The sequence below is a fragment of the Pleuronectes platessa genome, chromosome 17 (genome assembly GCF_947347685.1).
Source record: "Pleuronectes platessa chromosome 17, fPlePla1.1, whole genome shotgun sequence".
Lineage (NCBI taxonomy): Eukaryota > Metazoa > Chordata > Actinopteri > Pleuronectiformes > Pleuronectidae > Pleuronectes > Pleuronectes platessa.
In genome coordinates, this window is record NC_070642.1 from 2,473,150 (window position 1) to 2,498,597 (window position 25,448).

A 25,448-nucleotide genomic window follows, 5' to 3' on the forward strand; every position below is an offset into this window, starting at 1 on the left:
TCAGAGAGCCCTGACAGTGCTGTCAATCACAACACAAACCAGGGTGGGGCGGGACCTCATGGCATTGGCGGGGGGAGTCGCGGGACGGGCTGCTGCTGAGACAGAAACTTAAAATGGATAATAAGAGTGAAAAAAGCCCGGGTGGCGCTGAGAAGCATCGAAAAAAAAAGCTGAAGTCTCTGGAGGTGGAGGCTGCTAAATGTGCCAAACTGACGGACCTATTTGGTACCGGGTTCACCAGCCCAGCAGCAGCAGGTGCGCCGGGAAACGAGCGAGGAGGACTCGACAATGATGAGCGAGTGGAGGCAGACATGGTAAGTAACGTTGGCCTGGGGCTGGCTAGGCTACATTTTTTAAACATCTCCAAAACAAAGTAGAAAACGTTTTTGATTTTGTTTTAAAATGCCGAATTGTGATATTATGGGTTATTATTGTTCAGATGATTCAGCTAAGCTAGCTAAGAGCTGCAACAGTAAACTTTCTGAGCTGTAAATAGAGATGAGAGTGCTTATGTGTTGATCCTTAATGGTGTGATCATGTACACTAAATTATCAATTATTCTCCATTACAGGTTGTTGTGATATATTTGAGGAGTCGTTCTCCCTCTGTTTTATATGTGGACATTTGGGACCACTGTTAGAATTTGGTAAGTTTATCATGGTTTTTTTAATGTATAAATTCATACTTCATAATTATAATAATTTTCAAAAGGTTTTAAAGAAACACACATCCAAAAAGTTCTCAACTCTAGGTGCAGGACAGAGGAAAACATTTTCTTTATTTTTCAGACATTATAATGTATCCATGTCCTTCTCAGGTTGACCACTTGACATGTGAGAGCCTGAGGAGTTGTTCCCCCTCTGTCCATGTTCGAGGACTTGCTCTCTGTCTGCCTCCACTCTCTGCCTTCACTGTACCAAAGTTTGTCTGTTGTGTCTCCTCTAGTCTGGTGAGTTTATCATTTTTAATGTTTTATGAAATCATACTTAATTTGTGATGATTAGAGACATTATAATGTATCCATGTCCTTCTCAGGTTGACCACTCGACATGTGAGAGCCTGAGGAGTTGTTTTCCAGACACAGGTAGAGCTGGCAGGGGTGTCACCCTGGGCCTGCCCTTTTGGGCTGGGCTTCAGCTGCAGATCTAAAGGCTGCTTCCAGGGGCATGGGGCCCTCAGCCTTTGTTTTTCTTTGCTTCTGCACCTTACAACATACATCACACCTTATTTTCACACATCCAAACACTGTTAACATCACTGACGCGTAACATATTTTACACATCAAACTACGTAGTTAGAGCTATCTTGATTTGGAGTTAAATAAATGTACTTTTGGCTTGAGAGGTTTGTGTGTGGCCTCCCTTCTTGTTGCCATCTTTGAGCTAGGTGGTAACAGTAGTATGCATGAGAGAAGACGCCGCGAGATTTGTGGACTTCTATGTGGTGTCCGCTGATAATGTAGTGGGCTGGTATGGACAGACAATGCCAGGGCTGAATTTTTGTCCCAGTCCACCCCTGCTTGTAGCCCATGTCCTGGATACGTCATGGCTCTTGATGCACTGAATCCAGCCTCAGTCCAGACCTTGTGAATCTCCCCCAATTCCTTGAATGGCCTTGGCTTCACCATCCTCTCAAGGCTGCGGTTATCCCTGTTGCTTGTGCACCTTTTTCTACCACACTTTTTCCTTCCACTCAACTTTCTATGAATATGCTTGGATACAGCGATCTGTGAACAGCCAGCGTCTTTAGCAATGACCTTTTGTGGCGTACCCTCCTTGTCGAGCGTGTCAATGACTGTCTTCTGGACAACAACTGTCAAGTCTGCATTCTTCCCGAGGATTGTGTGTCCTACTGAACCAGCCTTAGAGACCATTTAAAGGCTCAGGAAACCTTTGCCGGTGTTTTGATTTAATTAGCTAATTAGAGTGGGACATCGTGAGTCTACAATATTCAACTTTTTACAATATAAAAATTTTCAGATATACTGAATTTGGGGTTTTCATTAGCTGTAAGCCATAATCATCAAAATTAAAAGAAATAAACGCTTGAAATATTTCACTCTGTGTGTAATGAATCTATATAATATATGAGTTTCACCTTTTTAATTTAATCATCGAAATAAACAAACCTTTCCATGATATTATAATTTATTGAGATGCCCCTGTATATTTTTTTTATGTTTGACAATGCTACTTTCCCTCCAGTTATTTAGTGTTGATCTAAATGCAGCAACATATAAATCAGTCTGCAAATTGCAGGTCGTTCATTTTCATCTGCTTCTGCTCAATACTAAAATCTCAGTTTCAAGTCTTTACACTTCACCTAATCTGTAGCCATCAGTGACTGAGTAAGGACGGCACTAATATGTGATTTGTCCGTAAAGGCAGAGAAAAACAAGTCAATATGTTAGTATAAAGGCTACTTTCTTTAACATTGCATTTTTTGATGTTTTTGCCAGTTTCACAGGGAACAATTCATGGATCTTGATGAAACAAAATGGCGCATTTCGGAGACTGATCAATGCTTGATAGAATTTAAAGGGACTGTTTGGCCTTGCTGGGGGTATGCACTCTTCTGAATGCTAGTCTAGCTGATATTAATTAGTCCTGGAGTATCGGAACCAACAGATGGTGTCCCTGCAGCTCAACTGTTTCTTTACTCTCTGACAGTCAGGCACATGCAGTGGACCGTCGGATACTCTGTGGCTACTTAATGTGTGCAGGTTACACTGACTGCCTCCTCGTGCTCCCAGCTCCTTACACACACCTCCCTGCCAGATTCCTGCACAAATGTGTTGTGTTTATTTGTAAATGTTTCGATCGTTGAGTAAATGTGATTCCCACATTATGGGGCAGTTGTTTGAGGAATTGCTTCGTCTGTGCACATATGCTGTGTGTTTCATTGGCAATATTGCGTTGTAGCATCATAAGGTATAAATCTGTGACGCGATTAGATTATGGAGAGCAATTAGCCTGCCTCACAGGAACAGTTAACTCGTGGTTTTGCCCTGGTTTTTAACCTTTAGAATTTTCTCTAGTGCTGGAATCACTGATTTCTGTGTGTTGAAACTGTCTTCTGTTTGTTGCTACAACTAAGGCTCTCCCAGACTGCATATTTCTGGCAATGAATACAATGGACCTTGACAACTCATTTCATATCATCTTTTCACAGCTTTAATACAGCAGCTGCAACATACATCAGTTAATAAAGCATCCACAATGAATTCTACTCTTATTTCCTCAGAGGAATGTAGAAAATTGGGGGCTTAGCCCCCATGTATGCATTAGGTCAGAAGGGAGTTTCTTTTTCCCCTTCCTTTTCTGGCTGGTCGCATGCTGGTGGGGAAAGGAATAATCTGAAGAAAGACTGGTTAGTGTGATTTACTATGACAAATATAGATTATTGCTTTCGAATAGCATAATGTTTGCTCTTGACCTGTGGTGATGCTCCGGAGCTACTTCAGAATTATTCCTTGTCTAGTGAGTCTTTCTCAAACAGCTCTACAATATACCAATAGTCACTTTTTTATTTATTTTTGCGTGCTGGACGTTGTGTGTAGAGCTTTTTGTTGCAGACTAGTTATAAAACGTTCTTCCTACTCATCCTAGTCAATGTTTTCCATTTTTACAATTACTTTGTACAACAAATTTGTATTAATATTGAATGGATTACATATCCAAATTGCACCAAATTCAATGCTACACTTTCTCAGACGATGCACAATTTACATGCCAAGTGTGAAGTCGATTAAATGAACAGTTCCACTAATCTGAAATTCTGTTAGTGACTAACAGAATTTCATTTATTAGGGAGATTATGTGAATGTAATAATCAGTTGTTCTGTCAACAATACAATGAAAAGCCGTTTTAACCACTTATTACCTGTGCTAATGGACACTTTAAGCGCCTTAAGAGTGCTGGCCCTGTAATTATTAGATCAACATACCAATTATAAACCAAACCATGGTTATTGGTGAATTAATTCGGAGAAACATGAAGTTAGCGACACCAGCAACCACTGTAAAATGTATTCCTGGGGCCAGATACACAAAGTTATAACTGCTGGCTAATGGTTAGCATAGATACAATAATATTGTTATTCGCACCAGCAGTAACGACATCCGACTACGTCAGTCAGAGGTCACAAGAAATAACATTAGTTCAGTGTTCAGATTTCTCTGGGCCCCTGCTTATGTGAACAGTGATGACATGTACAGCCACATGTCATGCTTTCACCGCTGGCTGTCAAGGTGGTGTTCAGGTGGGCTTTGTAGATAATTGGTAATGCTATTGGGGAAAACCTGGTCTGATTAGGAGACACAGCATTCATTCCACTTTGGATGGAGCATGCAGCTCTCATATACGTATATGACAACGTTTATTAGACAGGCAAAACCAGCAGTCATCCCCCACTGCCCTAAAGAAACTGTCTGCCCCCCAACCAGCTAAGTTTATAAAATCTGAGGAGTAGTATAAAAAGAGGAGTACTACATTCAAATCTAATACAAGTTAACACAACTACTATATTAGAACCAAAAAGAATAATAAAATTTGGTCTATTGAATCTTAGGTCACTCTATTTACTGACTGATCATCTATTTAATTTGTCCTGTGTGATTGAAACCCAATCGTACAATTTAAAGTGCATTGAAATAATGTATGTTATGATTTAGTGCCACACACGTGAAATATGAATTGAATTATACAGGTTGTTGTAAGATGACTTAGGGAAACAACAACTTTTAAAACCTCTCTGACATTACAATTAAACTTCTTCTTTTGACCACTGGTAGAGCTTCTATGTCCAGAGATGCATACTCACTAATAAAAGATGACTAAAGAGTGAATGATGAAGATAAACAAATTGGCAATTTAGTATGATTATCAGGCTTCGCCAAACAGGATCTCAATGCAAAAGTTCTGCATTACTTCATCAGCAAATCCACTGACTGTGACGATTCCAGTATTTCTGATTGAAGATTGTTGTATAGAGTTATGCAAGAATGCTGCTCTTGGTTTTCCCTCAGTTAGAGAAACAACTCATGATGTCCACTGATATATTATTAGACCAAATGTATCTTTACAAAGCAGATCTGTGTGCTGTATTGCACGTTTGTTGAATTTTAACCACATCCGAGACTGACTTCAGCAAAACGAGTGTCAGCATAAAGAACCGGCGCACTGTGTGAAGCCCAACGTCTTTCTGCCTTAAGCACTGATGCAGCCCAGAGATAATTAAAAGATCTGATATGAGTAGCCAGGTCCTCTCTGTGTGTGTGTGTGTGTGTGTGTGTGTGTGTGTGTGTGTGCGTGCGCGCGTGTGTGTGTGCGCGTGTGCGTGCGTGAGACGATGAAGTTTGATTTACAGTGCCTCACTAAACTGTAAGGACACCAAAGTTCATGTTTGATGAGAAGCTCAAATCTGAGCTTAATAAAAGGGATAAAAACACCTACGCCAAATTCAAAAGACAAGAGTAACTTCACATCTCTCTTATGAAGCGTATATGACAAGAAGGAAAACAGAAAGTGAACATCTTGTTGTTTTTATTAAGACCAGGCTAATGTACAGCTTGCTCTACACACACACACACACACACACACACACACACACACACACACACACACACACACACACACACACACACACACACACACACACACACACACACACACACACACACACACACACACACACACACACACACACACACACACACACACACACAACAGTGGTTTCATGCTCCTGCAGCTGAACAGGCTGTGTGTCTCGTTTGGTCAGAGTAACCAGCAGGAAACACCAGAAATAACACTATTGTTCTCTTGAGTGGCCAAACTTCCCCTGGAGGCTCTAGGCCATGGGAACAGAAGTCATGGGAACGGGTGCCATGGCAACAGCCTGTCAGAGCCGGTTAATGACCTGCAGGACTGATGGGTCATGTTCCATCCAGAGCATTAGCAGCTTATTCAGGCTGCTGTGTACTGAAGCAGCTGATCTGTAGAGGTGTAAACAGTCCCAGCCACCTTCCTCTGGCCTCACTACCCCACCGCCTGGAAACCCCACTAGTGCAGTGTGTACACTAACGTAGGTCTGACGGGACCCATCTGTACAGCACAACAGCCAAATGAAGAAGCTTTCAATTCTGATCTTTCCACTGATCTTCAATTGATTTAGATTGAATCAAAGGTGTTAGAAAACTATGTGTTTCCACAGAAAGTAAACATTTACATACAAGATGAGTGACAGTGAATCAAGTAAACCTAGTGAAACATAGATAGGGAAAAACGTTTTGTAGGTTCCTCTGACATTTCACTGACAGTATTAGCAAGTGACCAGATTTTGAGATCAAGGCAGTTGCAGAGGTTTGTATTGTTTTTCAAAGTATATAGTCCACATACACCTGAATCCATACCTCTGAACTGCTACTCACATTTTCAACTTATTTGAATAGAGGATTGAACACAGGGAAAATTATATGATAGTAAAAATGACATAGATCCCAATAAACAAAACTGTCAGCTGTGGAAAAAATCAATAGAACACAAAGACATGTAATCCCAGACTGGATTTGCATTGTTCCGTGTGATGTTAACAAAACACAAAACACTAAAGTTTGCAATTCAATTAAATTTCATTTGTATAGCTGCAAATCATAACACACATTATCTCGAGGCACTCTACATTGTAGGGTCAAGGCGGTTAAAAATTATAGAGAAACTCAGCAGTTTCCACAATGAGCAGCACCTTGGGTCTCATTTATAAAGCAGTGCGTAGGATTCATACTTAAAGTGTACGTAAGCTCAGAAGCCGGAAATGGCTTACGCCAAAGAAAACTCTGATTTATAAAACCGTGCGCATGCACACCTGAACGAAATGTTCGCTTTATAAATCACAGTCCACATGGAATTGTTCGTTCGTGGATCTGCCTCCAAATCCGCCCTCCAGACGCCCACTTTCAACCATAAATGGTCAATGCAAAGCATGGCATGAATATTAAATTATGCTTCTGACCTTGAATGTAGAGATGGTGTCTGCTTCCAAGAGACATGAGCTGTAGGATGCAAAGTGTGTTTCTCATCTTTGGTTATGAGCATGCTGATGTGTGGCCATTATAATGTTTACCATGTTCACATTCATCCTAGTTGATTGTGATCATTTGCATGTTGAAGCTAATGGAGTAAATGGTATACGATATGGTCAAATGAATAAGGAGAAGCTTATTCTGAAGCTAATAACACACAAATTTAATCGTTCTTGTGTCTTCACAATGCTGGTGGAACACGATAGTAAACTTTCTGATATATACTAACTAATCCAACCATCTTTGGCAGTGATAACCTCAATCTAACACGAAGAAAAAAACGAATTCATCATCAATAGAGCTCCAACTGTGATTCAACTCATCAGAGAATTAGACTCTGCAGCTCCAGGGGCAGAGAATGAGTAATAACGCTATAATGGGCAGATGACAGGTGTATTCACAAAAAGCTTGGAATGCTCTGAAAAAGACAGATTGATCAAATCTATAAGGGAGGGACTGATTGAAGATTTATATTGATGAAGAAATTCTTGCAATTCTTGTTTTCTGTATTTGCAGCGCGTTTCTGGAATTGCAGCGCGTTTCTGTAATGTGTTGTGTGTAATGTGTTGTGTTGTCAAGTTGATGAAGTTCTTACTTTGCTTGTGTTTTGTCCAATTGCATGTGTTTTCTTGAGTTGCAGTGTGTTGAGCTCTCAGGGCCACATAAATGCTCCTTAAAAGTTCAACCCAGTAATGGCCTAATAATTCTGGTGATTTGCACTTAAGAAATTAAAGTTGCTTTTATTCACTATATACATTGGCGTTGGCCAGCAGGTGATAGAGAGAGGGAGTAGACTTTGGTAGAAGAACATAGTGAGGTGAGTCATAGCAGTGTTTGCTCAGCTCAGTCAGATTGTGAATTTGGTCAGATTGTATTTGAATCTGATCCGGATCATGATTGGCTGGAGGATCTGTTTTCTCCTCCAAGGATTCCTGACTGTGTTTTCTGAGAAAGCACAGTGAACAAAAACAGAAACTGAGTCAAATACATTATCAGCTATCAGGGTTCTTCAGACCAAACAAAACATTATCACTTCTATTCCACTAGATTCAGCCATAACCTAAGACCAGCAGTCAGGATTTCTATGAATGACTCTGTGACTTTGTCCACTGAATTGCCTAGATATTCAACTCAAGGAACACTATAAATAATAATAAATAAATTATGCTTCTTAATCTTGCTTTTCAACTCTCTGTCACTAAGATGAGAGGATCAGCACCAATATCTAATCCTGGACTGTTTAGTTGAGCTAAGCACAAAGTCTGGAGGAAGTGGGGAAACTGCCAACTTAGTACTGTAAACCATTAAAAGATTTGCACACCAACTCCAAAGCTTTGTTGCTGACTTTTGAGTATGAAAAATTAAATTGAGATAGACGGAAAGATCGATTTAAAGGGTCACAATTCAACTCAAGATCAACTTTTAAGTCACTTACATGATCCCATCAACATACCAAGGCTTTTTGAAGACATGCACATAGATAGAAACATTCTAAAAGGACATTTATACTTCCCTGATCTATTGACCATGCTTTATGTTTTTCCATTTTTGAAAAGTTTAACAGCAAATGTCTCCTACTTCCCTAAAATCCACAGCTTTCCCAGCTAGAGCCTTCGGACACCTTATCCCACACCAACCACCTTCTTTACAAGATCCTCTTTATGGAATATACTACACAGGCTCAAACTCCATAAACATCCACATGACATCAGCCATACTAAGCAGTTACTGCAGCTATGCGGCGACGCTAGCGCGTGAAAGCGGCTCCCGAGGAGCATCACAGAGGACATTTAGACTAAATACATGGTGTAAACTAAACTGTTTCAAGTCGAGTTTGAATGCTGGGGCTTATGGACACTTAGATGACACCACAGGAGCAGTATGGAGGACTTTTATGTTTTTCAAATTTTTTTACTGTTCTTCAATTGCACTTTCGATGCAAAGCTTTTTACCCCTTAAACTCCAAAAGTATTTAGTGGACTAACTTCACCCAACCCTCCATCGACATAGTGGTGAGTAGATAATGATTGAATTTTTATTTTTCTGTAAACTATCCCTTTAGGACTGGGGGGGGCAATCAGCTGGGGGGTACATTAACGGCTCAATAAGGGTCTGAGCTGTTTGTATCTGATGTTGACTTTTGCCCCCAGGTATGTTAGTGCAAACCTGTAATTACTGTTCTTTGCTGACAATAAACTTGCAGAGACTACAGGTTTAATTGAATACTGTAACCGCAATTTATTCTCATGGAGTTTTTTCTGGACAGGGCCTTGGTTAATTTTTGGGTGCCCTGCATAGTGACCTTATAGGAAGGCCCAGCTTTGCTTTGACTCCTCAAACCATGTAAATACAACTGTGAAACTGAAGTGTAAAGGGATTTGAGTGGTCTTCAAACGCTGTATAAATACAGGCCATTGGGTCAACTAATCAGAAGGTTGTTGGTTCATCCCAGTCTTCCCCTTTTAGATGTTGAAGTTTCCCTTGGCAAGATACCGATCCCTGTGCCCAAGATCGCAAGCCAAGTGTATCTGAAAGCTGTCCCTATGATGTGAATTAGTCTTATATTCTCTGCTCTTTACACCAGTGCAGTGAACACACATGGATTGAACACATGTTGAAGTCCCTGCACGCACCTGGGCCTCATCTGTCTTTATGGAAACAAAGAAGGCAGAATGACTCGACCTCAGGGTTAGAAGAAACCTGTAACAGAAACCAACAATACATGAAAAGGGTGAAGTTACTTTTACAGTGAGATTTGACTGAAAAGTGCTCGTGGTGCGAGTTGATCGTGAATTATGATGCAACTAGATTACTTCGATTTACAATTTTCCCTTCTGGTCGCACTGCCTGTGGCAAATGGTGGTCATACTAGCTAACTAACTCATATACAGAGTTTTGAGGTCGCATTTGTTATATTCTCTTGAGTGTACATGCACATGTGCACATCATTTTTTGTGTGTGTGTGAGTGGTTGAATTAGTGATGATGTGTGCACATGTGGGGGGGAGAAAAGATGGGGATTAAGTATATTGTTGTTACTGCGCACACACACACACACAAACACACACACACTGTAAATCATATACAGAAATATAATCAGAGATTTGAGTTTTGGTTTATTATATGCACATGGACGTGAAGGCCCTCACATGCATGTAGATGTGCAAATTATGTTTGTGAATATGATTGGTCGAATTGGTGATGGTGTTTGCTCAATGTTATTTCACCGATTTTTCTACCCCTGCATTCTGTTTAAGCTTAACACACACACACACACACACACACACACACACTCAATTTTACTTTTCTCAGCGCACTCTTTGATTTCCATATCCACAAAAATATATCCTATATGTAAAATGTGGAAAAAATCATTTAATATGAATAAATACAAAATCCATGATCCAATTATATAGGGGAGAGCGGGGTAATGTGGGACATCGGGTGATGTGAAACACCCTCTGTATCTAGCCAACGGAACACATTTGTGGTCATGTGACTATTATGTTTAAAAGCCCCTCCCATTCTCCCCTTGGAATGAAGGATAAGTTGGTGCTGGTGCTGGTGCTGTGGAAAGTATGTTTTTTCACAAAAATGTTTTTTTTGCATGTAAAAGTAAATTTTCTTGCTTTGAACTTAATCAACTGTTGTGTCAAAACAAATTGATTCAGGTAGAGAAACTTATATCATACATGTTGATGAACTTCCAACATATAAAACCATGTGATTGATGCTAGCTGAAGATTAGCCTGAATTGATAAGAGATGTTGTTTTTCTAAAATTGTGGCTTCGGGGTAAAGTGGGACGAATGCTGTGGGGTAAAGTGGGACACTGTCTCACTTTACCCCACCATGAAGCACAAGTTAAGTTTAGTCTTAAACATATTTTAGTGTTATATTACATTATATATGTTTTATTTTTAATGTCATAAACATTGTAGAAAAGCCATCATGCCAAGAAACTACACACCAGGAAGACAACCTGGGGCCACTCACCCCTCGCAGAGATGGAGAGTGCAGCCGCTGAGGTCATGCAAGGAAAGAAGTCCTTAAGAAAAGCTGGAAGGCATAGAAATATTGATAAGACAACCCTCAAAAGATTCATAAAGAAAAAAGAGAAAGGGAAAGTCAAATCAGTAGCCTGGGGTGCAGTAGCTGAGTTAAAGAGAATATTCACAGATGAGATGGAGGAGGAGCTTGCAAAACACTTGAAACAACTAGCTGACCAGTTCCATGGCCTTGCTCCAGTTAAGTGCCGTGAACTGGCATTTGAATACGCAGAGAAAATCAATATCCCTGTCCCTGCCAATTGGACAGAGAAACAATGTGCAGGTAAGCTAGGGTGCAAGAGATCACGTGAATCATAATAATCATAAATGTGGTTAATTGACCAATCCCCATGATTCTGTTACTAGTCCGATATTAGTGGTTGTCAATCTAGCTGTCGGGATTTTAACTATGGTAGTTTTAAAGTGGAAAAAGTAAGTGGACCACTTTACCCCGTAGCTGGGGTAAAGTGGGACACAAGACCACTTTTTTTAAAACAATCATATTTTCACTGCCCTTTGTCCTGAAGACATTCTGATCATTTCCATTGCTAGAAAACATCCTGAATTAATGGGAAATGTGTAAATTTTACTGATATATCAGTTTAGCTCGCCTAGAGGGGAGAAAATGTAAAAAATGTCCCACATTACCCCGCTCTCCCCTAACCCTCCACCAATGCCTTGCTTGTTCATTTTAATTAACAGCCTTTCTCTCCACATAGAATCGTAAACTTTCTCTACATCAAAGAAAACTATAGTCATCACTTCTTTTATATGCAAGGTCTTTTTTTCTAGAAAATATGATAGTCTGAAAACAGGAGGGTAACGCAATCGTTCTGTAACTTTCAACATCAGATTAATCTTTTCTTGGTTTAGCAAAGTGTAAAATGAATGCCATGCTGCATAGTGTTCCTTCTGTCCATATGGTATTTAAAAGTTTCAGCACTATATCTGTTGTTTCCTTTGGCATTTCTTTGAAAATAATGTAGCATAACTGATCTTGTCCCAGAGCAGAATTCCTGCTGCCCTCTAGTGCCCTTCTCATTTCCCTCCAGGTAAACTCCTCTTCCATGGTGGAACTGAATTCCACCTTTTTATCATGCACCATACTTCACATAAGATTTGCTTTGTCCACATCTGTCATTTAAATAAGGTCTCCTCAGCAAGAAAGTGTATTTTATTGGATATCCTTTTCCCACTCATCTTTTGAACCATATTTCAGACATAAGCCACATCTTTCTCTGCAAAGTTTTTTCCATGCATTCAATTTAGCTTTTATTTTAGTATTCTTTTTGTATTTTTTTAATAAATTCGATATGCTTTGGCTCTTTTTTCTTCTTATATTCCATCAAACTGTCTAAGGTCAGATCATTCCTGAGGTTTCTGAGAACTTTATTTCTTTCTTATTGGTCAAACTACATTAATCATTCCACAATGGCACAATTGTGTGTTAGGACAGTTTTAGGTGTAGAGGCAAAGTCAATTATCATGTTATAACTTCATTAGTGCATTCATTATTCGGGGTCTTACGTGATATGTCCTTGTTTTGTTGATTTTATTGTCATTGTACAATGTAATGTTCTGCAGCTGCTGTAGCACTTTGGCCCAAGAAAATTTCCCCCATGGGGCAATAAAGTATATTTGATTTGATTTAATCCACAGGGCAATGTATTTTTTTGTTGTTAGTTATTTCCCCACAGCACTCTTTAAACTTATCCCATTGAGCCTTATTAAAGCACCATCTATATTGGAATATTTTCATGGGTACATTTATCAGTATTTTAGTACACATGATGGGAAAATTATCGTGTGACTATGTTATTATTGCATATTTTCCATTCACATAGGCCAGCTATATATGCAGAAACTATGATTAAATCAACACATGACATCTTGTTTCTATATTTTCTAATCTTGTACTACCATTGTTTATAAATTCAAGATTCCTTGTATCTCACATTTCTTCAACCCCTGTACCATAATTATCAGTATGATCACTGCTCCAAAGAGGATTGAGTACATTAAAGTCACAACACCAACATACCTGTCCCAATATCTCCTTAAACACTGCTCCTGTTAAAGCCTGACACGAGTTATAGAAATTAACTATTTTGATAGAATCTTATGCTATTAATACCTCAACAAGTGTACATTCATATCCTCCCAAATATTCTTCTGAATAGTAGATTGTCTTTAATGAATGTTATACCACCAGCCACTTCATTATTTGATATACTATCATGTCTGACTGAGCTATATTCTGCCATAACATATCAACCAACCATTGCATCAGGTTTGTCCTTTACAACCTTTATAACTCTCTTAAATTTCTGTCCATTTGCTATGAGGCCTCTAGTATTCCACTGGGAGATAGTGAGTACCATAATAAAGTGATTGTAAGGGAAAGGGTTGATCATTTCTTGTAATGCTCCCTGCCCATCACTACAAGAAAAATGACTGAATTTATCATAACAAACTATAGAGGGCAGGATTTTGCCGGTGACATATCTAATCTTCCAATGAAGAAGAATACGTCACTGTGCTTCTGTCCAATCAGCGAGCTACGTGTCACTCTGGAGGTTCACAGGTCAGGGGTTGCTAAGGCGAGGGGAAGATGGCGGAAGGCGGAGCGAAGAGCTGCCGCCGCTGAATCAGATTTAACAGGCAGGTAAAGAGATTTACCAGCACATTTGATCGCTGTCAAGTCAGTCTTCACCCTGAAGGAATAGAGACGCTGATGGCGCTGCTGTACGGCCTGTTATGGCGGTTCTTGCTGGTGCTGGTCCACGTCAACAGAGCCCTCGTCTCCTGGATCCGTGTCCGGCTTCGGAGCTGGAAGGGCCGACTGTGGGAGCGGGCTATGACCGCGATGCTGCTGCCGCTAGCCCTGGCTGGCTTCCCGGACCACCAGAAGAAGTTAAATCGCAACCCCGGTGCTAACGCTAACCCGGTAACTGAAAACTACGCTGTCAGTCGCCGGTCCCGGTGTCTGTCCGATGGCAGGTCCTTGGAGAAGCTGCCGGTCCACATCGGCCTGTTGGTAGCCGAAGAGGAGCCCAGCTACACGGACATAGCCAACCTGGTGGTGTGGTGTATGGCCGTTGGTATTTCTAATGTCAGCGTCTATGACAATCACGGTAAATACAGTGACTCAGGTTTACTGAATTCTTATGTTGTAATTGCTGCTATCTACTCAACACTTATAATCTAGTGGGGAGACTCCACTGCTGTATTTATGTTCTACTCATTCAAACTAATTAATACTTATTCTGATCTCTACCAGTGTATTGAAGTAGCTGCTCACTGTCCTCAGATCCTAGTCTCCTGTGCCTATTTGCAGTTGTATGCACCTGCACAGTATTCTTCCAACAAGACGATTTAATCTACACTGTTGTTTTATCACATTACGTTCTACCACCTATTTGTTTTGCATTACTTTTATGAGATGAATTAGTTTGACTTCCACAGTTTGTCCCAGCTCATCTGACCGTGAATGATACAAGTTGAAAAATGATCCTCCCTCCCACTGGAGACATGAATCACCCACTTCCCTCCCGCTGGTTTATTTCAGTAATGGCATGTGACTGTAGATGTCCGATTATATGCCTCAATTTTACACTTACACAGAGATTATGTTCAGGCTCTATGTATACTTTTGACAATATAGGACTAGACTATATTGGTAGGTAGTTGAAAATCGACACATGTACATGACCTCAGTTCAGGACACAACTCTTGTTTACATTAGGGCTCATACGGGCACTTAGATTTGAATAAACTGGTTTATTCCAACAGCAACTTCATCCCACCTGATACAAACGTTTTATCTTTTGCTTGTGGCCTTTTCTGCTTTCTTCTCTATTTTTCTGGATTGTCAGTTGATTGAAATGCTCATCATCCTCGCTGATGTCTCCCTTAGGTATTCTCCGAAAAAATGATTCTCGTCTGCTTGAGGAGATAGTGAGGAAGCAGCAGGATTTTCTGGGTGGAGATGGATCCAAATACAATGTGGAGTTCCTGAGCAATGGTACTGACAAACACCAACATCATGGTGAGGACTTACTGCTCTTTTGTTATTTCAGTCAGTTTGTTTACATGCACTTTGGCATAAACAGCCTACAGTCATCTTTCTTTAGTAACCTGATTTCTTAAATGGCATGTAAAGTACAAATCTGGTTTCTGTAGTAGGGGTAGGGATTGAGTAAACCTGATTATCCCAGCTCTACCTCTTCTGCTGAATGTAGATTCTTCTTTGGCAAACCCCTAACCCACTTTCTAATCAGCTATTTTCCAAATACGCTTCTGTACTGACAAGGAAAGCAACAGTGTCCAGCTGAATAAAGGAAAAGATTAGTGTATGTATTAGTGAAACATTGTATTCCTATATTTACAATGACTCAAAAAGATATAACTCAAAGAGATCCCAGTCACTTTCACTGCTGTACATTACACTGTTATAAATAGAGTAACACTACCCTGGTAGTACTAAGAAGTTAAACAGGGAGCACAACTGATTATGTCGGAGCTTATTGATGCGACACACTCTAATTATTTAGAACTGGTGACTGTTAAATACACATTTTTGGTTCTCATCCTTAATGTTCTTGCAAATTGTGTCACTCAATGTACACTTAAACATCATATGTAAAATACATTAATGATGTTACACTTGCAGGGTTGATACTCTGATAAAGAGCTGAATCCCATTCCCCTTCTGGGCTTGATTCTGTTTTGCCTGATATAACTGACTTAGTGTCATACTGAGGTTTTCTGACCATATATTCTAAGCGACTGGGGTGTCCTCTATTTCACTAGCCCCTCAGTAACACAGACATATCCTTCTGCTTGACAACAGCCCCAATATTTGGATTAAATGTTTTGGGAGCTGCTTAAATAATCTCTAACCAAAATATTGAGAGGAAAGGGAATACTATAAGGAAAAGAACCTGTAAGTATATGAATGAAAACATAAAGGCTGTATTCATACAATACAGGCTCAGTGTTCAGAATTTCCCTAGTCTATTGTCTTTCTATGGGATGAAAACCAAGACAAGAGTATGTCACTTGTCTGTTTGCTGTTGGACTCAATTTCCAGAACACAAAAGACAGAAACTGACACTGCCAGCTAGCCCACAGAAACACACATGCCCACATTTCTGTCTAAAGTTAAGATCCCAAAGAAAGTGTCAGTCAGTGTTATCCATCAATTATTCATCAAGGTAGTAGTATTACAGTTTGAGAGATCTACCATAGAGGTTTCTTTGAGCACACAAAATCTTTAAATCAGATCATTTTGCATTTGATATTAGCGAGTCTCATTAAACGTGAATAAAATTGACTCTGGACATAAAAGTTAAGTAAATTGACCATGCAGCTGGTTTTTATTTCATCATCCATTATGTTGGACTTTCGCCCAGGCTGCACTGGATGTGTGCGCGCCCATCGTCTTCGAAATGCCACACTGCCCGTGTGAGTTGTACGTCTCAGGCGTGTCTCACGTGTGTGGGCTGCACTTCTTCTAGAGCATTGATTCTCAACCTTTTTTCAGTGATGTGCCCCCTTTGAAAAAAAAATTTCAGCCGAGTACCCCTTAACCAGCGCAAAGCATTTTTGGTTGGAAAAAAGATGTGATACACGGTGCTGTGCCGTTAGTGTCTGATTTATTAAACTTTGTAACTAGACACTTTCAAATATAAAATTCCATCTATATGCATAACATTGCTCATTTGTATGGAGGACCATACATGACTTAAGTAAAAATAAATAAATAAATAAATGTATAAATAAATACAGAAATAAATGAATAAATAAAAATGGAAATAAATACAGAAATAAATAAATAAATATGTTAATACCAAGAGAAATGTCAAAATAAATGTCTTCAATATATTTGCACATTTATTTATTCCCTGATACATTTCCTTTTCATTTGCAGTGTCCTTATGCTAATGAGAAAGGCGGGCCTAACCGCAGTCTCGAGCAGGATTGGTCACAAGAGTGTAATGATCCAGCCCTACGTCTGCCTCTCAATGCTGACTGGTGTCCAGTAGCTGTTTGCAGCGTTGAGCCAGTTCACACTTAAAATGAACTAGTTCAAGTTCAGAGGGTTAGTTAAGGTTATTTTTTATTGGGATGATTTAGCTGTCAGTAGTCCTGACTGTGAGCGTCACGTCTCGTGTTGTACTGAGCACAAGGAGCGAGCCGAGAGGAGAAGGAAACAGAAACTCCAGCTCGGTACAAACCACCTGCAGCCTCTGCTCTGATCATGAAGCAGCTGATCTCTGAGCAGATGTGACCAGAGAAACTCTGTGTTTTCACTGTTTCCACTGTTCTACAAAGTCACTAACTGGCTGTTTCACGGTGAAGAGCTCAAGTCTCAGTCACTGCCCGTGTCTCTGAGCGAGTGTGTGGAGCAGCGCAGGGGCTGTGTGTGTGTAGCTCAGTTGACCAATCCTGCTCGAGACTGAGGTTAGGCCCGCCTTTCTCATTAGCATAAGGACACTGAAATCGAAAAATAAAAGTTGGAATAAATGTGGAAATAAATAAATAAATGTGGAAATAAATGCAGAATTAAATAAATCAATGTCTTAAACTTATTTCCACATTTATTTATTTATTTCCACTTTTATTCCAACTTTTATTTATTTCCACATTTATTTATTTCCACATTTCAGTGTCCTTATGCTAATGAGAAAGGCGGGCCTAACCTCAATCTCGAGCAGGATTGGTCAACTGAGCTACACACACACACAGCCCCTGCGCTCCGTCACACACTCGCTCAGAGACACGGGCAGTGACTGAGACTTGAGCTTTTCACCGTGAAACAGCCAGTTAGTGACTCTGTGGAACAGTGAAAACACAGAGTTTCTCTGGTCACATCTGCTCAGAGATCAGCGGCTTCATGATCAGAGCAGAAGCTGCAGGTGGTTTGTAACGAGCTGGAGTTTCTGTTTCCTCCTTCTCCTCTCGGCTCGCTCCTTGTGCTCAGTACAACACGAGACGTGACGCTCACAGTCAGGACTACTGACAGCTAAATCATCCCAATAAAAAATAACCTTAACTAACCCTCTGAACTTGAACTAGTTCATTTTAAGTGTGAACTGGCTCAACGCTGCAAACAGCTACTGGACACCAGTCAGCATTGAGAGGCAGACGTAGGGCTGGATCATTACACTCTTGTGACCAATCCTGCTCGAGACTGTGGTTAGGCCCGCCTTTCTCATTAGCATAAGGACACTGCAAATGAAAAGGAAATGTATCAGGGAATAAATAAATGTGCAAATATATTTAAGACATTTATTTTGACATTTCTTTTGGTATTAACATATTTATTTATTTATTTCTGTATTAATTAATTTATTTCCTTTTTTATTTATTTATTTATGTATTTATTTATACATTTATTTATTTATTTATTTTTACTTATGTCATGTATGGTCCTCCATACATTTGTAGTGGTCTCTCTTGAACTATATGGAAATAAAAAGATATAAGAATAAATAAAGACAATATTTAAATAAATAATTATCTCAATTATATATAAAGATTTGTGCACATACAAATAATTATCAACTTAAAGTGCCCTCTTTCGGTATCATAACAAAGATATATTCTCAAAATGAACTTAATTATAGATAAACACTTCATCACGGAAAATAAATCATTAACTTAATTTTAAATAAAAGATTTGATCAAAATAAATAAATAAAATCGATCGTCTTAAAATATCTTCTTTTAAGATCGAAAAGAATACTGATCTTAAATTTACAAACTGTCAACACTGAAGATTACATTGATGCATTGAACTGAGTGAGTTCTTTTGCATTTACATTTTAGCGAGAAACTTGTGCTTGTGCTTCACTGAGGATCTTTGTCAGTCTTGATGGCAGGGAAGCAACTGCTGTGATCAATCTCTTCTCCAGGCACAGCCTGTTTCGGTTTTTACCCTTTGCCTCACATAAAATATGTGGAGGCAAAGCGTAGTAGCTGATCCAAAGCTTTCTGTCCCAGGTGAGGGTGCTCCTGCTTCACACACACCCAAAACTGTGTCAGTGTGGATGTGGCAAACTTCATCTGGAAGCCACGTCAGATGACACGGTGACAGGTAGCTTGCTTCTGTTTGCTTCAGACAAGAGAAATGGGTTTCTCACCCAATCCAGCGGTGCAGATTTCTCCTCCATGTCAGGAAAGTAGGAATGAAAACCTTTGAATCAAGTTGGTAAAATGTCCAACAATGACCGACTTGACTGGAGCTCTCTCCACATCCTCACTAGAGAGCAAATCATCCACCTGAGGAAAGCAGGTGAAATCCCCCTGTGCAGAGGCCCTTCTCCACAGCTCTGCTTTCTTCAGGAAGCCACCCACCTTGTCATACAGGTTTCAAATGCTAGTGTCCTTGCCCTGCAGAGACATATTCAGTTCATTCAGTTTGCTGAATATATCTGCCAAATAGCACAGCTTTGCAAGCCCGTCTGTGTCCTGGAACAAGGTGGCAGAATAGTATGTGCTCATAAATGTCGTCAGTATCGATGTATCTCACAAAAGCAACAAGTTGTGCATTTCCACTGACATCTGTGGATTCATCCAGCTGGAGTGAACAAGGGTCGCTAAGTTTGCCCACAATTTGCTCGACAATGTCTGTTCCCATTTTATCTACTCTGCGGCACACAGAGTCATTTGACAAAGGCACAGTCTTTAATTTCTCTGCTGCGTTTCTGTCCAGCATGGTCTCAGCCTTCTCTTCGCCTTCTTTGGCACTTGTCCCTCCGTGTTTTCACCCCCACTGGAAATGGATCTTTAACTAAGAAAGGAAAAAGTGAAACAGGATACCTCTGTAAAAACCCTTTATTATTAATTGTAATAGATCAAATGATTCTTAACCATTTCTTTGTCAAAACAGAATGTAGATTACATTTATAGCGACGTCATATACAAATATGTATTATTTCTGGCCATTTGAGTAGGCAATCCCTACATAGCACTGGCAGCAGCAGCTCCACAGCAGAAACACTTCCAGTGTTAACAGCTGTCTCACTCTGTTTTACTATGGACATCAAAGTCATGCATTTTCTCCATGATGCACCAAGTACTTGAAGAACAGTGCAGCTTCCTCTTCCTCTCTACACTTGGATAATGAGTTTCTGTCTGAGTCTGTCCATCCGTTGAGGATATTTAAATGCATCAACCTTATACACTGATTGGTCTTTTGTTTCGCTTCTCGTCTCATAAACCCATTAAGTGGATCTTAGTTACTCTGTTGGTTATGACTTGTACTGAGGAGGATGTGGAGCAGGTGTAGCCAGTTTGCTCACTGCTGGCTTTGGCAGTATGTCGATCTTTGCTGTGTCTGGGCCTATAGGCATTTGTCGACTTTCCTCGACATAGAATTTCTCTGTGTGGGACAGCCCCACCGAATCCAGAGGGCTGTGTAGAAATGATGTTTAATGTTTGCCAGGATATCAATCAATCCAATTTTAGGAGGCTAGTACACTATCACACAATAAAATGTATAAGTCCTAATTAAATAGCATAATGTTAGAGATACAAGCCAATAGTACACAAACACACACTCTTTCTCTTTAAATTATATTTGTCATTATGGAAATGTGTTCTGGAGCTAATCCCACCGGACAGGGTACACCTATGTTAACAATGTGCTGGGAATGAAAACCTGATGACCAGGTTAGCATGATATATATTGCTGTTTGACTCCTGAGGTAAAGGGCAAATTTCTTACAGATATTGATTTTGAATCATACTAGAATGTAGAATATGCAAATATGATATTAAAATCAATGAAAATTAGTCCTTCAAGTTCTTCAAATTAATTAGCTGCAAAGTGATATAGCAGGCAGTGCATTTAAGACCGATGGAAAAATTGTCCCCCAAACTGAACTACTATAAAAGCGTCTTCAAACTTAAGTACTGAGACACTGCCAGTTTTTTGTTTCTAATCACAAAACGGAGAAGTAATTCAGCGCCCACCATGATAAGAGTTGTTGGAATTCTGTAAATGATTAGGAAAGGAGCTTCACTGTTTCCTAACTTATCTCATTTAGCATCGGACCACACATTATGAAAGGAAAGGAGAAAATATATATTCCCACAATTAATTTCGGAAACAACATTTAAGCGACATAACCTCCTAGTTGCACCTGGACACACCCACGTAAATACAAAGAACAGAACAGATGTTTTATTCTCATTACATGATCCAGACAGAGTAGAATGAATGGTACAAGCATTTACCCTAACCCGGAAATAATCTCTTATTTCTGATAGGAAGCAAAATCTCTCTTTGAAGAGAGATTTTGCTCAAGTGTTCAGTCATGGCCAGTTAAAGATAATCGTGTGTTTTGCATGTGTGTGTGTGTGTCAGTGGTGTCCTGCAGGCCTACTGTGAAGGTGTTGTCTCCAGAGGATGGAAAGCAGAGGATCGTGAAAGTAGCGCAGCAGCTCTGTCGCTCTGTGGAGAACAAAGAGAGGAGCTCCAGAGACATCAGTGTCACCATGCTGGACATGATGCTCAGAGGTAACACTTACTTACTCTACTTATTAGTGCTTGGAAAACTTGTTACACTACGGGATCATCTTTTTTTATACTATTCTTTGCGCACAAAAAAAATCTTTGTGGATCAATATCATTTATTGAAAGATACTGCATTTCCCTCCTATTCCTCGAAGTAGAAAAAAGTTACCCCTTTTATTCAGCAGGTGGCAGTGTTACACCAGGCATTTTACGAAAAAGATGTCTCAGGATCTGTAGAGAGCTTACTGGGATTTCCCTGCAGGCAGCTTTACCCTTGCGATGCGCTGTGGTCGTCCACTTCTCCTATCAATCAATCAAATTTTATTTGTATAGCCCATATTCACAAATCACAATGGGTCTCATTGGGCTTTAACAAGGCGTGACATCCTCTACCCTTAACCCTCATCAAGAGTAAGGAAAAACTACTAAGAAAATCCTTTAACAGGGTTAAAAGAACGTAGAAACCTCAGAGAGAGCCACACGTGAGGGATCCCTCTCTCTTCAATCAATCAATCAATCAAATTTTATTTGTATAGCCCATATTCACAAATTACAATTCATCTCATAGGGCTTTAACAGGGTGTGGCATCCTCTGTCCTTAACCCTCAGCAAGAGTAAGGAAAAACTACTAAAAACCCTTTTAACAGGGTAAAAATATGTAGAAACCTCAGAGAGAGCCACATGTGAGGGATCCCTCTCCCAGGACGGACAGAAGTGCAATAGATGCCACGTGCAGGAAAACATCATCAATAATCAAAGTCTCTAGCAGCATTTGATGAGGGTAGACATCCCGAAGGACAACCCCAACATGACATGCCAAGCAGTCCCTCTTGACCGATAGAAGCGCAATAGATGTCAAGTTATAAATTATAACATTTTAGATCTCCAACTTCATATTTTGCACTGCTCTTGCTGTTGCTCTGCACCACAGGCTTACTTCCACTCTTTTTACAAACAAAGAGATTGACCAAGTACGTTTTTTTGTTTAATTAAAATAATGTATCAGACAGTGGCAGTTGCAAGTTATGTAATCTGTACTTTCCTTAACCTTGTGTTACACTGGTGACTAAAACGGCATCCCTAATACACACGCTTTAGAAGTGAATGATCAAACTTTCCCCCATTGTCTAGGATTAAAAGGCATACAAAAATGGTAATTCATCTTTATACTGAATCACAATACTTAACAATCACAATATCTATCAAATCATGTAAGTATCAAATCAGGAGGAATGTCTTATCGACCCAGCCCTTCTGCATGTGTCGTTAAACAACAGACATTTCACAAAGCAAGAAATTAAGTTTAATAATCCTTGTTAGAGAACAAACTGCAGCATCACAGCTGCTTTAATGTAACCAGAGGGAGCAAGCAGCTCACACAGGAGGCGCAGCTTTTCTCTCTTTGTGTCAGAAAGGATAAATTCAGGCAAAAAACTGGAAATTAGACTTGAACTTCAGGTGAGTGAAGTCCATTATGTGGCCTGTTTAACGGACATTTATGTTCTGATTAATTAGCTATGCTGCCCATTTTGGGTCACACCAGGCTCTGAGCCAATCTCAAACGACCCTTGGCTAGAAGCAGGGTACATCTCTGGATAGATCACAGCACTGACCTATACAGACAAACAACAATTCACCTGAAGGCACTTTTAAGTTGCTGGTTAAGCTATATGTTTTCAGACTGATTTTGGAAACCTGCACAGGCAGATCATTAAAACTCCACACAGAAAGGCCCCCAGTGGAAGCGTCTTAATGTGAGGCCACAGTGCTAACTGCTGCAGCTGTAAGTTGTATCTGAGTCAATCACTTCAATAGAACGTCTATTATAAATAAGGTTTGTCCTGTTGAGAGAATGACTGCCTGTCTGTGCTTCTTTCAGAGTCAAAGAATATTCCAGAACCTGAGCTGGTGGTGAAGTTTGGTCCAGTGGAGAGCACACTGGGCTTCCTCCCCTGGCACATCAGACTCACTGAATTCATGTGAGTTACTGTCTGTTTCAATGTCAACATGAACAGTAGATGGCACTGTTAAACTAGGAGTGAAGGTGTGTGTTTTTTTCTGAATGTGGTGTTTTGTGTTTGACATGTTTGTCCTTCTCTGTGTCCTCAGCTCCCTGCCCTCTCACAGAAATGTGTCCTATGAGGACTTGTTGGGTGCCCTGCAGCGGTACTGCGATTGTCAGCAGCGGCTCGGCCAGTGACACTCAGGCCAGGAAGTGTGGGGTGCACACAGTCAGGGGAGGGTGTGGTAAATCTTCCACAGCTCGCTGTGTTCCTCACTGCTCCTCTCCCACAATCCGTGTGTCTCTTGGATCTCTAACAGACTAAGATTGCTCTAAAACGAGGAAGTTGGGAGAGCCAGCCAGCTCACTTCCTGCCACCAGCTCTTGTCACTTAATACACTTGCATCCACAGGACTTGTGGAACATGTTTCCCAAACTGACATAAGAGAGACATTGACATTAGAAGAATATCTGCACAGACTCTGTGTTCCACAAACCCTGTTCTGTCCTCTGGCTCACTGTTTCACTGTTCAGTGTCCAGCTGCTGTTTACTGCTGAAGACCCAGAACATGACTTGCCTTCACTCAACAGACAACAAAGAAGAAACTAGGCTTTGTGTTAGTCCTTGTGCGGCATCCTGGGGAATACAGTTGCATTTTTTGGGAGAGGCTCAACTGCTAACACCATGTGAGCTGAGCAGAAGAAGTTGACCTTAGGGACAGAGAGTAAATAATCTGTAAATATGAGAAATTATGTGGCTCTGTGTTTGTCCCTCTGGCCTCCAGCTTACAGTTGTGTGATCATGTGCAGTGTTGCTTGAGACACATTCAGAGGTTTGTTCGACTGACCAAGCTCTGAAATAAAGAAAAACACTGTCTGACTGTGTATGTGTCTGCCGACGGTTCCTACTTTTAAAGGACAGTTCCATGACAATATAATCTCAGCTCCCGCTAATAGTTACTAATCCTCACTTATCTGCCTTAACTGAATTGTCACTTATCACATTTGACAACTTGATTATCTCCATCTGCAATACAGTCCATGAGAAGATGTCCAATGAATAATGAAATTACAAAAAATAAGTAAGTTGAATTTAATTCAAGATTATTTTGTCAAACGTTTGTCTTGAGCAAGCTTTCATAATCTGTATGGGTCGTACTGTAACTCTGACAAACATTTGATTTTTTTTATTGTAAATTTTAATAACTTGTTATTCACGGCACTTAAACAACTGAGTTCTCTAGGTCAATATAACACTGCCCCTTTGGGCAAATATAAATAACAGAAAATGCCATTGGTCTCGGCTAATAAAAGTTTGGAAACTGCTTGTTGCAAGGTTACACTGACAAATCTGTTCTACATATACTGTATCAGCTTCCTCAGTCATAGTCCTTCATACAATCACCATTACTCTCAATAAATCTAACTGGTTCTCCTTGGAGTAATGTTAGGTCACATCACAGTCAGGTGACAACATCAAGGCAAAATAAAAGATGTCAAGTAGTCAGAGAAATGAAAAGTGACTGTGTTTGATTGTTAAAGAATGTTTCTCTGAGATCAATCTTATGTGCATTCTCTTTTCTCCAGACACGAGTTTGGTCAAGTTTTGTTCTGATCTGTAGAATGGAAGTACTGTGGTTCCACTCTTGAGCCACATTAAAACAGCTGAGCCATCTCCACTTGGTTTTATTTATGCTTGTGCTCAGTGTTCTGAAAGTTAACCCAATCATTTTCTTTGTGGTGCAGCCTGTTTTTTTGTATAAAGCAAACAAGCATTAATAAGTCACACAAACTG

General features: G+C 40.1%; 1 protein-coding gene and 1 long non-coding RNA gene across 2 annotated transcripts; both read left to right on the forward strand.

The window, feature by feature from the left end:
• The first annotated feature begins 87 nt into the window (after window positions 1-87).
• On the forward strand, window positions 88-1,892 carry LOC128460500 (uncharacterized). Its single transcript, XR_008342217.1, has 3 exons — window positions 88-646; window positions 818-949; window positions 1,036-1,892. It is a non-coding gene; the product is annotated as an uncharacterized LOC128460500 (long non-coding RNA).
• An 11,802-nt stretch (window positions 1,893-13,694) lies between these two features.
• On the forward strand, window positions 13,695-25,328 carry nus1 (NUS1 dehydrodolichyl diphosphate synthase subunit). Its single transcript, XM_053445723.1, has 5 exons — window positions 13,695-14,260; window positions 15,043-15,174; window positions 21,502-21,654; window positions 23,531-23,630; window positions 23,761-25,328. The coding sequence occupies exons 1-5, from the start codon at window positions 13,861-13,863 to the stop codon at window positions 23,849-23,851; spliced, it is 876 nt and encodes a 291-aa protein (XP_053301698.1). The 5' UTR covers window positions 13,695-13,860; the 3' UTR covers window positions 23,852-25,328.
• Window positions 25,329-25,448: the final 120 nt, after the last annotated feature.

What these genes read in the sequence shown, in the direction of transcription:
- nus1 (XM_053445723.1), top strand. Translation starts at nt 13,861, where the DNA reads ATGGCGCTGCTGTACGGCCTGTTATGGCGGTTCTTGCTGGTGCTGGTC. An exon ending in GCTGGACATGATGCTCAGAG is followed by an intron (nt 21,655 to 23,530) that starts GTAACACTTACT and finishes TGCTTCTTTCAG; the next exon opens with AGTCAAAGAATATTCCAGAA. An exon ending in ATCAGACTCACTGAATTCAT is followed by an intron (nt 23,631 to 23,760) that starts GTGAGTTACTGT and finishes CTGTGTCCTCAG; the next exon opens with CTCCCTGCCCTCTCACAGAA.